The sequence below is a fragment of the Primulina tabacum genome, chromosome 1 (genome assembly GCF_025594145.1).
Source record: "Primulina tabacum isolate GXHZ01 chromosome 1, ASM2559414v2, whole genome shotgun sequence".
NCBI classification, from domain to species: Eukaryota; Viridiplantae; Streptophyta; class Magnoliopsida; order Lamiales; family Gesneriaceae; genus Primulina; species Primulina tabacum.
Window position 1 is genome coordinate 25,995,382 of NC_134550.1, and position 13,939 is coordinate 26,009,320.

A 13,939-nucleotide genomic window follows, 5' to 3' on the forward strand; every position below is an offset into this window, starting at 1 on the left:
CTAAAGGAGAAAAATACTACGCAACAGTAGAATGAATCGGCTCTTTTCAAAAATCAACTGTCAATTAATCACTAAAGAATTCAAAGCTAACCAAATATAAATATCAAGTTGCAGCTTGAGTACTAATCAATAAGTTAACAGAGGAGATCGAGATGCATTTTTCTAACCAAACAGCAAACGATTTTAAAACAGTGCCTCTAGACTGCTAACCTTTTATATCAATTGAAATAAAGGAACAATTAAGACATCCAGGCAATCAGGCAAAAAAAGCAAAAAAAGATTGACAATGAGATAAAACACAGTACAATAAATTTAAAGAAAACCAGCCCCTTTTACCTCACAAAAACCAAAGCCAGAAACAATCATAACAAACAATCAGACGCATCTTTTATAAATAAAAAAACAAGCCAGAAGTTAGTTCTTCATTCTCGGTAAACAGATGTAAATTATCTCAATGAACTTCTGAATTTCAGCTAGTATTTCAAGTTTCACATAATGTTTGAACTATGGTATTACGACATTGTCTAGAAAAGAGAAAAGTATCAGCTGCTTAACTTATCTACGTTTTCCTCTCCCAACATACACTATATCACCTGACTGCTTATGGGACAACTCATGTGAATTAGATAGAGATTCACTTGCCACAGATTCTAGTTTATTGTTTGTCAAACTATTCTCCACAGGGTTATTTGTTAATGGTGAAAATTCAGCTTCTTTATCCACCAGGTCGGAAACGGAAATTGCAGACTCAGCTTCAACAGCATTGAACACCTCTTGCTTTCTTTCTTCAACAGAACCATTGCTCTGTAATATCTTCTCATCTAGTGTCAAGTCTTTCTTTTTCTGGTCTGACTCAGGCATCAACCCAGGTGACTGCTGCTCAAGGACGAGATTCAATGGCGCATTGTTCACTCCATCATCAGACCAAAATTTTAAATCTTCGGGTCTGTTGTACGAGAGGGGCAAATCCTTATAATCTTCCTCTGTGCACCCCATCTCGGCATTATTTTCGCGCATCAGTTCAGTACTGTTGATTCCAGGTAGAAAATTATAGGGGCAGACAGGAGGTGTCCTATTAAGACACTTGTGACACTTAAAGCCGATGAGATTCAAAATTTTATCAGCAGTGAGATCCAATGCATCTCCATGAAACCAAACTGCGGGAATCAGCAAAAGAAAAATCAGCTTGGGAGGATATAAAACTTAAATGAAAGAGGATTATACTCCATTGACCGAAAATATAACTAGTTTTAGCCGCTTTGACAATATTGGAAACTTGAACAGAGCAATTGTCTAAAACACAAATCATTTGTTAATAGATTAAAGTTGGGTGCAGGTAAGTAAACAAATGGGTTTTTCAGGCCAAAAGTTAAATGATCATTACCTCCACAAATTTCGCATGCCACATAAGCCAGGTCTGGCGCATATTCCAATTCACAGCAAAGACTGCATTTTGGTTTTTCATTGTTGGAAGCCACCTCCCCAGCAAGCACGAGAAGCATTTTATTCCGGAACTGTGTCAATCTTTCATCATCTGGTTTTGTTGACAATAGCAGACCATTCGACCAGTAACTGCTGTTAACTGGTGTCCTCTTCTTCTGCCAACAACCATTATTCAGCTTCTTCAAATTGTCCTTCTGGGATTTAGCTTTCTTTTTTTTCTTCTTGCCTTTTTTCACCTTAGTCTTCTGTGATGACAGCTTTGACATGCGTTCAGCATTCCTAGCAGAACGTCGCAAAGTTATGACCAATGGAGCCCTTTTTGACTTAACTTGTGGTTTTCCTTTCACCCGCCTTTTCCTTTTCCCTGATTGCACCAGCTTCAGTTGTTTGGAAGCACTGGTAGGTTTTGACAATCCAGATTTTCCCTCAGTAGCACCACTTTTCACAAACTCCCCATCCGGGCATTTATGACAAGTATATGTAGGATCATCAGTGATATAACCAAAAGATTTTCGAACATGCCTTTTATGAAAAAAGCCTGAAAATTTATTGAACTATCAAATGAGCATAGGGGAAAAAAAGGAACAGCCTAACGAATCAAACATGCAACATTATCTACCAGCTAAAGTCAAAACTAGTTCAAGAGCATAAAACATCAATATACAAGCATTTCTCCTTGAAAACAGCCTAGCCACCTCCAACATCCAGAGTAGCCACCTCTGTCAACTACACGCATCAAATATTTCCATTTCCTGGCCACCGCGGGCACTGTGACTAATGCTATGTAAAGGAATGATCGGGCAGGAAGTTTAAATAAAAAGTCGACAGTACAGCAATTTTCAGTTCAAGATCATTGAATTAATAGGACCCTTGATATCAAAAAATCCAAATATAACTACAGCAATAAATTCTCAGACTTCATCTCTCTGGTCTTTATTCCAATAACCGCTTCAAATGTCAGAATCGATATCTAACGAGCACCAAGATAGTTCTAATTGTTATTATATATGATCGGCAACACCTTTGGATCAGATCCCTCGGCTCTTCCAAACAGACTTCAACATGCATGGGCACTAATTTTCAGATACTTCTGCTGTTTGCATCTATCACACAGATTATGTTAGGATACTTCAGCAATGCTTTAAAGTGTGCCTGTGGCCGCTGGGGATACAAACGTTTTCTACTATTGGCTTTCAAAATTACAAGACTAACAAATTAAACAAGGCAAATGCAACAGTCATTTAGCAGTCACAAACAAATGCATAGGTCGTCAAGAAGAAACAAATAGATGAAGAGCATTAACCTTTGCAATACTGGCAGCTTACTACTTCCCTGCACACGAAGAGGAATAATATGGTTATGCCAATGCAGAACCAAAAGTGATATTTACAAGCAAAACAAATCTCATAGGAAAAGATATAATGGACACGAAAGGCAAAGCTAGTCTATGAGGAAAGAATCTCATTTAATTATGTTTGCTCAGATCTTTCAATTGCATGAAGGTACTGCAAATAGTGTATCTCAATATGAAACATCAAAGTCAATAATCTGGCCATAAATTCAAAAGACAGTTGCATGTTTTGCTCTCGGATCTCCTTACAACAGTAATGACAAGATTGCATGTTCTCATTCAGACTATGAATATATAATAGAAGTCACACAAACCTGATAAGGACATCTTTGTTACAGTGCTGACACTGATAATTGTCCAATCTCTCTGCTCTAGAGAAAAGGTATGAAAATCCCCTTTCCTCCAATGGCTTCCTCATTATTCTACTGCTCTCACGAAGTTTTGCATAACTCATCTTATTGGATTTACGGGAAATTCGCTTCTCCTCAAAATTTTTCAAAAGGTATAATGGTATATGTGACTCTTCCAACCAATATTTCTTCCTTTCACTTGATGAATCTTCAATCATGGTTCCATGTCTCACAACAATCTCAGGGATAAATCTTCTTTTGCCAAAATCTAAAAGATACCTGACAACTGTTCCCTCAAAGCATTTCCTGCGAATAATAACCTTTTTAAATGATCTGGCAGATTTTTTGGATTCCTTGTCCATTTTTGAGAGAAGGTTATTTTGGCCAATGTCATCCCATCTGATGTTTGCATCAAGTTCTCTAACCTGAAAATGATATTCGTGAACATTTCCTTTCATTATATGATAATAAATTTGCCAAAGATACTTTCCACTCCCATCTCCCCTTTCCTTCTTCTATAAGCAATAGCTGATCATAGTACACTTCCCCTATGCCGACCACAAGCTGAAAACTATGACTATCACAAGTGTGATCTTTAACGCAAAGCAGCTTAGTGAGGAAAAAATTAATCTCAAGGAAAACCTGTTTCTAGAGGAACCTTAGCAATCAATATGTAGTTGTCCTTTGGCTGGATGAAAAAGTATGTAACAAGCCTATTTGAATTGGAAAACAGAGAATGAGAGATTTACCTGAAAAGCAAGTTGCTCCACACTTCTTGATGTCTCAACAGCGGCTCGCCAGGCATCACATTTAGTCCTCTTGGCATATTCTCCAACTTCAGGATATAGAATGCCTGTTATCTTCTTGCATCCACCTGAAACATTTAATTTTAAAGTGCAGTAAGACAACTAAAATTTGGAAGGTTTGCCCGTTTTGTCACGAATGTTTGTACCTTGTCGAGAGGCTTTGGAAACGAGAGAGTGAGGCAAAACCTTCCAATTGAAAAGCCCACGTGAACCCCTTCCACCCCTCCACCATAATAAGGTTAGCCCAGCCATGGCATTCGAAGATGGGGTAATCTGTGGCTCAGAACTCTTGGCTCTTTTTCTTCTGATTCCATGTTTTGAAGAAACTCTGGATGAGCTCATCACAATATGGGATGCAGAACCCATTGTTGCAACAGTATCAACATTTTGTCGCCATCCCGCAGAGAGTGCTAAATGATTCAAATTTGCCTCTACCTGATAGCACAAGTCAGATAATTTGATAACTAGAACAACACAAATAAGAAAAAATAAAAGACAGAAGTTTCAATGCAAATACATGAAACCCTGGAGACTTTTATTCATCACGACATCTAAAATCATTTTCCTTCTATTATACGAAGATAGAGAAAGAAATGGAGAGGAAAGAGGAAATTCTAGTCAGTGGACCCATGTGTGTTTTGTTTTCAAAAATAGTCTTCCACTATATATTGAAATACAACAGAGAGGGCTACTTTTAAAAGAAAACACATAGTGGGGTCTTCTAAAAAATTGCCCCTTACAGAGGCCAATAGAATATTTAAAAAAAAAAATAGATTTCTACTTGTAGGATGCAACTGAATTCCACTATAAACAGGAGATTTGATGATTTCTTGTCAAAGATTCATACTACTCATGACATAAATATTTTCCAGTTCTGGTGAACCAACTCCATAAGATACTATAATAAACAAATCTGTTAAATATCTGCGAGGATTCTTCTCTGTGATACATATGACCTGACATAGTAATCCAGATCCATGGGTTATTCATTCAGACATGGTGATCAATGAATTGCATCACGTGGCTAAAACATTTACAAAAAATTTATATTTTTTGCACGGCGTCTTCTTGATTAGAGAGATAAGTCGAATGTATCAGGATACATACATTTAAGGGAAGAAATATGTGTACCTTGAGCAACAAATTTTTCAGTAAAGTAATGTTGGTCACCCCAAGAACACATTCGCGCCATAGCACGGAATAATGTGGATTTAACCAAGGGCCCAACAGCAGACCATGCAAATGATCTTCCATGCATATGATATGGCACATGATATCGACAAGATGGTTTTTCCTATCATTTCCTGACTGAATACCGAATGCCTCACTTTTAAAACTTTCTACAGCTGGAAAACTGTCATTCATAATGAATAAGCAATCCATTTCTTCTTCAGGAACTTTGCAATAGAAGCACCACCCGCATTTTTCTTTCATAGAGCTCACAACAGAATTATGAATATTTGACCAATAAAATTCAGCAGATCTATTTGAAACAATCTTCAGTTGCCCTGCTATAATTCCTTCCGCTGATTTCGGGGCACTAGTCGCATCTGATGATTTACATATCAACTCTTCGAATACAGATGATGCTGTTCGAGCAAATTCATAACAGTTGACATATTTTCTCCACGGATGCACTTGGGAAATTATTTCTCTTTTATTTATGGATGGTTGTGCATTGCCATATTTTGCAGAATTTGGATTCTTCCTTTGTCTAGTTACCAAGGTAGGAGATATTGTAAAATGATCTCCAGCATTTGCCAGATTCCCTGGAATCTGAGACTCCGGCGATATCTCGGTGCAGATACGTGAACAATCCAACCCACCTTTTGTCACATCAATTATGAATGATTGAGAGACTTCAGCTGATCCTTCAGAACTTTCCAATCTATTTTCCACCTTCACAGTATGGTTCTCAGTCCCCTGAACCACATTATCTCGCTCTGCAATTTCAAGATCTATATCACTGAAATAGGTAGTTACAATAGACTTTTCATCAGACTTTTTCTCAGCATCAACTTTGTACTTGTTTTGTGTTTCTAAGGTTGTTGGATGTATATCAAGCAGTTGTCTTTTGTTAGGAAAAGCTGACTTTATAGAGTAGGACCGAATGTCCAAATTATTTCTGGTCCCATCAACTTCACGAACTATATTCCATTGCTTACAGATAGAATTAATAATCGTGTCATAGAGAAAAGGTGGTGACTCTAGTGCTTCAATAAGGGGCGGCAAGTCATCTTTATCGTAAAAACAAAATGAATATTGATCATTGGATGACTCTAGTCTGCAAGAAAAAGATGTAGAGGTTAAAATACATTCAAATCCAAAAGTACAATAAATATACTGTAGTTATAATTAGGATTACAATATAATCATAATCTTGGAAATATGTAATAAATTGCCCCGCAAGGAAATAAATATTACAAAAGCATGTCATACTTTCTGGAAACGTATTAACTAAGAAAAATGAAACTATAACAATTATTACAAATAAGATAATATGCACATGTTGTTTATGTTCCAACAAGTTATAAAGCACTCCAAAAGTTCTATCAAACGTCCACAAAAAGTTCGAAGAAAATAAGGACAAAAAACAAGAGAATCGAGTTAAATCTTCTAACATACTTTATCAGAATCAGTAAAATAGGCTCGGCTTAAAATCATAGTTACCTCATAATGCATATGCCTACACTCAACCGAATGTGAGGCTCAACTCTTCTTCCTAGGAGCGAGCTAAGGCATGATCATTACTGGAAAAGTGGATGCCTCTTCTCACGGCTAATGCACAGCTCAAAAGGTCAAGTCACACTTTAAGTGCACATTAAGCCTAGGGACTGTGAATCTAAGATGAAATGTAACATTGTCGTTCATTAACTAAAGAGTGCTAATGTATTGTTTGTTGGAGTGCAACAATTGCCTTTTTAGGAGCGGTCAACATGTTGCGTTTGAACTGTTATATAGTTTCAAAGATTTGATTTACACTGTTACCACTCGCTATAACTTTTAGTAAAGTGAAAAATATCCCAAGTCACGTTTTCGATTCTTATGGATTATATTATTGCAATGAGTACAATTATTGCGAGAGATATTGTTATGGTGCAATGATTGTTCCTGCTAGGAAAGTGATCAACACGTAATGCTTAGGTGGTTGTATGATTTAAAATATCTAAGTTGCACCATTATCCTCAGTATATAACTTTTGGTAAAATGAAAAACGTTTGATCTTATACTTTTGTTCAATAATTTTTATGTTACATTTAGACCATAGATGACAATTTTATAAATAATCTAAATTATGGAATATAGTGTCCTAGATTATTATGATTACAAACTAGGATGTAATTTCCTATTTCTAAAGGCACCTCGTGCTAGGCATGATCATCCGCCGAACATTTAGTTTCCAATCTATGGCCACACTTTATTGTGCCTATCGCTATTGACCATGCTCCAAATACAATTTGTAAATATCGTTTTGTTTAGCATCATTCATAGATTTTAATATCAACTTCAAGATAGGGACTAACTTTACTATTTAAAAATTTAAAATCGAACAAATCACATGGTCGCATCATGTTGAAGAGAAAAAGCCAACCTTATATGACAAGTTAAGTGACGACAATGTTGACCTAAATAGGCGTGTACATAATAATCTGAAAAACTACAACAATCTATTCAAAATCGGGAAGAATACTAAATTGACGATACACGAGTTTTGGCTAGGTTTTCGACTGCACTTAGATTTGCAGTTTGATACTCCTAATTTCCCATTCAAACCAAAATCAAAATCTGCTTAAATTATGGGTTATTCCTGGTCTTCTACGGTTTGGTTTCTATTTTATAAAATATGGTTTGGTTTATAAAAATACATAAACCAAAACCAAGGTTTCTTGTGAAACTAAAACTCATTCCAAAGTGATATACACCCCTGATTTTTTATGACTATAAAACTACTTTAGCTGAACCACCAAAAAATTACATAGGGAACGACAATTTTGTTGATATTTACTACCACTATTTAACAAACAAACTGGGAAATCAAAAACTTGACACTTCAAAAATCGAAGATAAACATGAATGTTTTGATTCAGCGTTAAAAAAAAAACCTCTCAATCTTTAAAGCACACCAATATTTGTGCTTCATTATTAAGACGTAAACTTCATTGAAGTGTTAAGCTTTTGTTTAGTCCCAAAGGTAGAGTCTCACTGCACCTTGAGTGTGTACGCACACCTTACGTGCTTTCAGTGATTATGAGATATCTGACAAAGTATTTGTCCGTGTTCGGTCTTCTTTTATGTTTCTCGATACATGGATTTTGGGGATTGTACCGAAGAAGGTGATGTACGTGTTTCCTTAAAAAGAGATTTTTTATTACAGATATCATATTGTTCAGAAATGTTTTTGGTTAGCGACGACACTACAAGATACATATTTTTTCCAATGGTGTGTTGATTGGATAAACTAATAAAGTATAGTACATTGGGTTAAAAAAATTAAAAGCCACAAGGAAACGAAGTAAAGACAAATTTAAAGTGATTGCTTATATTAGAATATGTAAAAATAGAATGTAAATGAGGCTGCTTTAGGAAAGAAAATAAATTTAGGTACTGATGTTTGATTTCATTTCTGAAGATGAAAAATGTTTACGAGATGTGAATTGATGTACCAAATATGTCTGCTACATGTCCTTGGAAAGCCTGAAAATAAAGTTACAGTTCAAGGTATAAGGTCCTAAACCACTATGGTTAATCGCCTTCAATTTGAGAGGACCAGTAGGCGCTTAACAACAAGGACTAATCATCACCTTCAAAGAACAGGTAACCAGAACAAGCACAAAGGAGGGACTGACAAAAATTAAGCAGAAATGATATGAACTTGGTTAAATAATTAAGTCGTATTGCAAAGATATAACATGTCTGCCTGCAATGCATTGGTGACTTCAGGATTGACAAATTCAAAATACACTGGATCTACTAGCTAAAAAAAGGAATTTTCAACCCAATAAACGACATGGTTCACAAAAAGGCACAAAGGAGAAATGTTGTCCCTCCCAGAACAAGCACAAAGGAGGAACTGACAAAAATTAAGCAGAAATGAGATGAACTTTATCGAATTATTAAGTCATATTGCAAAGATATAACATGTCTCCCTGCAATGCATTGGTGACTTCAGGATTGAGAAATTCAAAATACACTGGATCTACTAGCTAAAAAAGGAATTTTCAACCCAATAAATGATATGGTTCACATAAAGGCAGAAAGAAGAAATGTTGTCCCTCCATGTAAGCTTTCCTTGAACAACCTACCTAGGAACCTCCCGCCATGAAATAACCAAATCGCAGGAAAAATCAAATCACTCATACTTGCTCAGGCTACAACTCTATAAATCAAAAGGTTTAAAAATATAGTTTATTGGCTCGAAATTAAAAATTTATATCATGTGCAGCAAGGATCAATGTATTTTTCACCAAACCTACTCATATCATCATCATTATTATTCAGGCCCGAGTCCCTAATAAGGGGTTGGGAAAATGGGATCTTCTACCACCTCTAGTGTGTAGTAGACATGCATAAACAAAGAATATAAACGGCTAACAAATGGTATTAAGAGTGCTCATGCAATCCATACTATTGTCCAGAATCAACACCCCATCGTCAATTGTGCGTAGTTAGGATAAGATTTACCTTCTGCATGTTGTGTTTCTTTTCCAATGACATGCACTTTTCGCAGCAAAAAAATTATTAACTAAGATATTTACATGCCTTAGGCATAAAACTTAGTCAGACTACTTTTACTGGTTTATATTACTGATCATGTATTCACCCAAAAAAATGTTAAAATAATCTTCTTAGTGGACTTTGTTTAGAGGAACTTACACCAAAAGGTAACCACAGCTGCTATAATATTGTCGTCCATAAGGATCCATTCCCAACATTTCTGCTCCACGAATTGACTTCTCCACTTTCATCCAAGGCTTATCTTTGTCAATAGCACATTCAGGGCAATACCAGTCGCCCTCCGGCAAGAGGCTGCTAACAACACCTACACATCTGGGATGAAATGCTGCAGGGCATCCATCACAGCATATTAAGTTCCCATCCATCTTACAAAGGTAGCATTCATCACTGTTCCAATCAGCAGGCTCATTAGCATCCTCTTCTGTTATGCAAGAAGTGCTAGCAACATCCATCGTAGACTTTCTTTTTCTTGAACTCTCTGATTTAGTATTCCGGTCAAAATCCATGTGCTGCTCTGTCACCAAAGTCCTTCTGTTTATCTCTGATCTAAAGGCCTCCACTTCAATTACATCATCACAAAGATTCCGCATCATCTCAACCTTTGCTGACACAGGAAGTTTGTAGTAATCCCTCTGACAAAGCTTCAAATTACAAAGATCTAGACCAGGTATATAACCAGGACTGTGCAATAACAGATACTCAACCACAAATATGGGCCACGTAATCAAGTCGAGAAAATCCCAATTAAGAGACCTACATATACAATTAAATAGCTTAAATAACAATCAACCGGGAAAATTGTTCACTTTTTCAAGTTCGAGTAAATTCAGTACCTGAGACATTTGGATGCAGACACAGAACCTTCATCAGAAAGAGCCTCCAAATGCTTCCGTAATGTTTTCAAAAGGGAAACATGAATAGAATCAAACAACAATGTTGAATCATTAGATTTAACTGATGCCACAAAACCATCCAGTTCAAAGGGGCTTAGAAACAACAAAGTACTAAAAGATCTCAAAAATGCGTAAACAGACAGAAAATCAAATACAGAAACTCCACTGAAATCCAGGTTGCAAGAAGGCACCGGCAACTCCACCTTAGGTGGCAGAATGTGACCCCTGCAACTTTCAGGACCTGACACCATGATTTTTTCTTCAAACACGAAGCTAGCGGCTGGAGATGATAACTGAAAATTGTTTCCATCCAACCCTAACGTATTAAAAACATGATCCTGATCAAAAAGTGCATCCCTTTTAGCTCTACGACTACTCCTCCTCAAACCCATCTCTGATGTAGGCAAGGTTATATTATTATCTGATAACTCTTTTCTTTTTCTACCTCTTCTCCCTCTTGAAGATATAACTGAATTTCCATTATCACAGTCAATTGAATGACAACCATTTAACGGAGTTTGTTCTCTATTTTCCAGCTCTGAGATTAAAATTCCAGTTTCACCATCCACTTCTACAATTTCAGGTGTAGCCACTTCGATTTTATTATTTGAAGCATCCTTTCTCTTCCTGCCCCTTTTCTTCCTTTGTAAACTTCCGGCTGCTGCATTTACATTATCAACCCCATTAGCCTTCAACAAGTTCTCTTCTTCTTGTTCCTTGCATAAATCAACATTCCCCATGTCCCCATCCCCATTCTCCGAAACTCCCATAATGGCATTTTCCACCAACTCTTTCCTCATCTGTGCATCTCTTTCAGTACACACCGTTTCATGTGCTCTAGTATTCCCCACGTAATCATCCAAATTACTACCATCATCCTCCACTAATTGCAAATTCAAGTCAAATAATTCACCCTCTCTTTCAGTAGACAAATTCTCAAAATCATCATTTACATCTAAATTTAAATCGATAAGTCCTATATTTGCCCCTGAATTCTCCTTGATAAACTCTTCATTAATATCTATCCCAACATCCAACTCCGTATCCAACCCCGCATTCAAATCCAAGCCATGCAGCTTAGCCCCCTCGCCAACCTCATTACGCCCATGATCATCGTTGTTTAAACAACTGAGCCCTCCACCATTAAGATCCAAACCTTCATTTAAATTCAAGATCAATTTACTGGAACCGCCACATCTACTTCCCAAATCACCACAAACATCACCATTAATTACTGAATTATCATCACTTTTACCTGTGTCAGTGATCCGGCGCTTCTTTGGCTTGCGCCCACGCTTTCTGGCGGAGGACTCCAGCTGCTGAGGTGAAGGCTGCGGCAACGGCTCCAGTGGCACCAAAAGCAGAGCCACCTCCGAAAACTCCAATTCCTCGGAATCTCCATCTTCGTATACGATCCTGAAAAAACCGGTGTTGGGTTGGTATGATTGAACCACCCCGAAAAATGTACCGTGCCCTTCAAACGCCTTCTTCACCCTTCTTCCCACAAACTCCATTCCCCAATTACATAAATAAACCTCAAAAATCACTAGAAAAAATAAAAGAAAGAAATGAAAACCAATTGAGCAAAAGAATTCCAATGAATAAACCCCAGCAAAATTGATCTGCAAAAGCCCTCTTAATAGAGAGAGAAAATGGTCTCTCTCTCTCTCTCTCTCTCTCTCTCTAGAATAGGGGGAAAAAAAGAGGTTGGGTATGCTGATGGGATGACAGTGGGGACGGGGCACGCAGTATATGAGTTTACCGGCGTTCAAGAGTACAAGTTTGTAAGGGAAAGGTACTACGGATAATTGCAGGCATCTTTCGAAAAGGCGTTGAAAGTGACTGTATTATTCAAATCTCTCTTTATTTCGTTTGGTGCTTTTTGGTGATTTTCTTTATTTTTTGGATACTTTTCCTCAATAAGAAGGATTTTATTTTGAATCCTACCTGGACCTATAATTGATATATTTTTAAATTTTTTTATTATTTTGTTAAAAAAAATTATATAAAATATGTATCGATTCGATTTTTGTGTTAAACCAATAATATCTTCGTAATTTGGTTCATTATATTTATAAACCTCTAAAAATCTGATTAATCATATTACAATAACATGATTATAGTAATCATTAAAAAAAACAAAATTTTGGGCAAAAGAAATGAATGTGAATTTTGTATTAAATGGGATTTTCCTTTATATAAAAATTAAGCATAAATTTTTTTAAAAAAAATTAAAATTAAAATTTTCACATCATCAGTCACCACCTCTGGCTTGTCCTTTTGAATAATATTTACCATTTGGTGGAAAAAGCAACCGGTCATGGAGGATAGTTGGACATGTGTATTGTGGGGGGCTTGCATAAATTTGAATTTTTGTTGCAAATAAGTGACACTTGATAAGCATGCATGCAGCTATGGTGTTATCTACGTAGCTTTTGTTTGGTGTTTTTTTTTTTTTTTTTTTTGGTGTTTTTCTTCACTAAGAAGGATTTCGTTTTTTAATCTTTATGAGAATGGTTAGATTTTTTATCATCAAAATCTGTATCGATTCGGATTCGATTTTGATTTATTGATTTTTGGTTAAACCAAGAATATCGTCATTATTTGGATAATTATTTTTATAAATCTTAGACGCCTCTAATTCAACTGTCACTGTAGTGCTAAAAAACAAGTACAAGTGAACTACATGCATAATTTAATGATTAAATTAATTTAAATGATTTAAATAGATTGAATGATGCATTCAACATGTTTAATTTAATTTAAATATTTATATGTTTATTTTCTTGGGATTTAATTGTATTTCTTGAGTTTAAGATTTTCAGACGAATATTCGATCATTGGCCGGGGACAGAGACTGGAAACGATTAAGGTGCAAAAATTAAATGTTATATTTTCATTTTAAACCAAGAATTATTTATTTTAAATTATTTATTATTTTTAGTATTTTAAAGTCAAATTTAAATAATTAGATGATGAATTAAAATATTTTAAGCATTATATTAGCAAATTTCCTTAAATAGGAGATTTTATTATTGAGCATGATGTTTAATATTTTATTAAATTATTCTAAGACTTAATAAATTTGTTTAGTTAGTATATAATTAATTCGCAAAGTTTTTTAAAAAATATAAAATATAAAAACACACGCGCGAGCACACACAACAACGTGAAAAGCTAGGGTTTGGGCTCCAAGTAGCCTCCTCCACTTCTCCACATCTACCTACAATATTTTGATGAATTTTCACAAGTTTGTGGCAAGGAAAACGGTTAGCAATCGTCCTTTGTTCATCCTTTACGTTTCCTCGCCTCGGTATTCGTTTATCTGAGCGTTTAAACGCAAAGGAATGTTCTAAACCT

At 35.9% G+C, this 13,939-nt stretch overlaps 1 protein-coding gene across 2 annotated transcripts; it reads right to left on the bottom strand.

Annotated features, from left to right (window-relative positions):
• Positions 1-414: 414 nt before the first annotated feature.
• On the bottom strand, positions 415-12,358 carry LOC142543198 (DDT domain-containing protein PTM-like). Of its 2 annotated transcripts, XM_075650302.1 has the most exons (10): positions 11,835-12,358; positions 10,520-11,735; positions 9,825-10,439; positions 5,082-6,234; positions 4,097-4,385; positions 3,894-4,018; positions 3,109-3,569; positions 2,747-2,775; positions 1,385-1,981; positions 415-1,157 (listed from the first exon to the last, which is right to left on the bottom strand). In XM_075650302.1, exons 1-10 carry the CDS (start codon positions 12,091-12,093, stop codon positions 556-558), a joined length of 5,346 nt encoding a protein of 1,781 aa, XP_075506417.1. In that variant the 5' UTR covers positions 12,094-12,358; the 3' UTR covers positions 415-555. The 2 variants fall into 2 exon arrangements, with proteins under 2 accessions (XP_075506417.1, XP_075506426.1); XM_075650311.1 differs by having other exon boundaries at positions 10,520-12,342.
• Between the last annotated feature and the right edge of the window lie 1,581 nt (positions 12,359-13,939).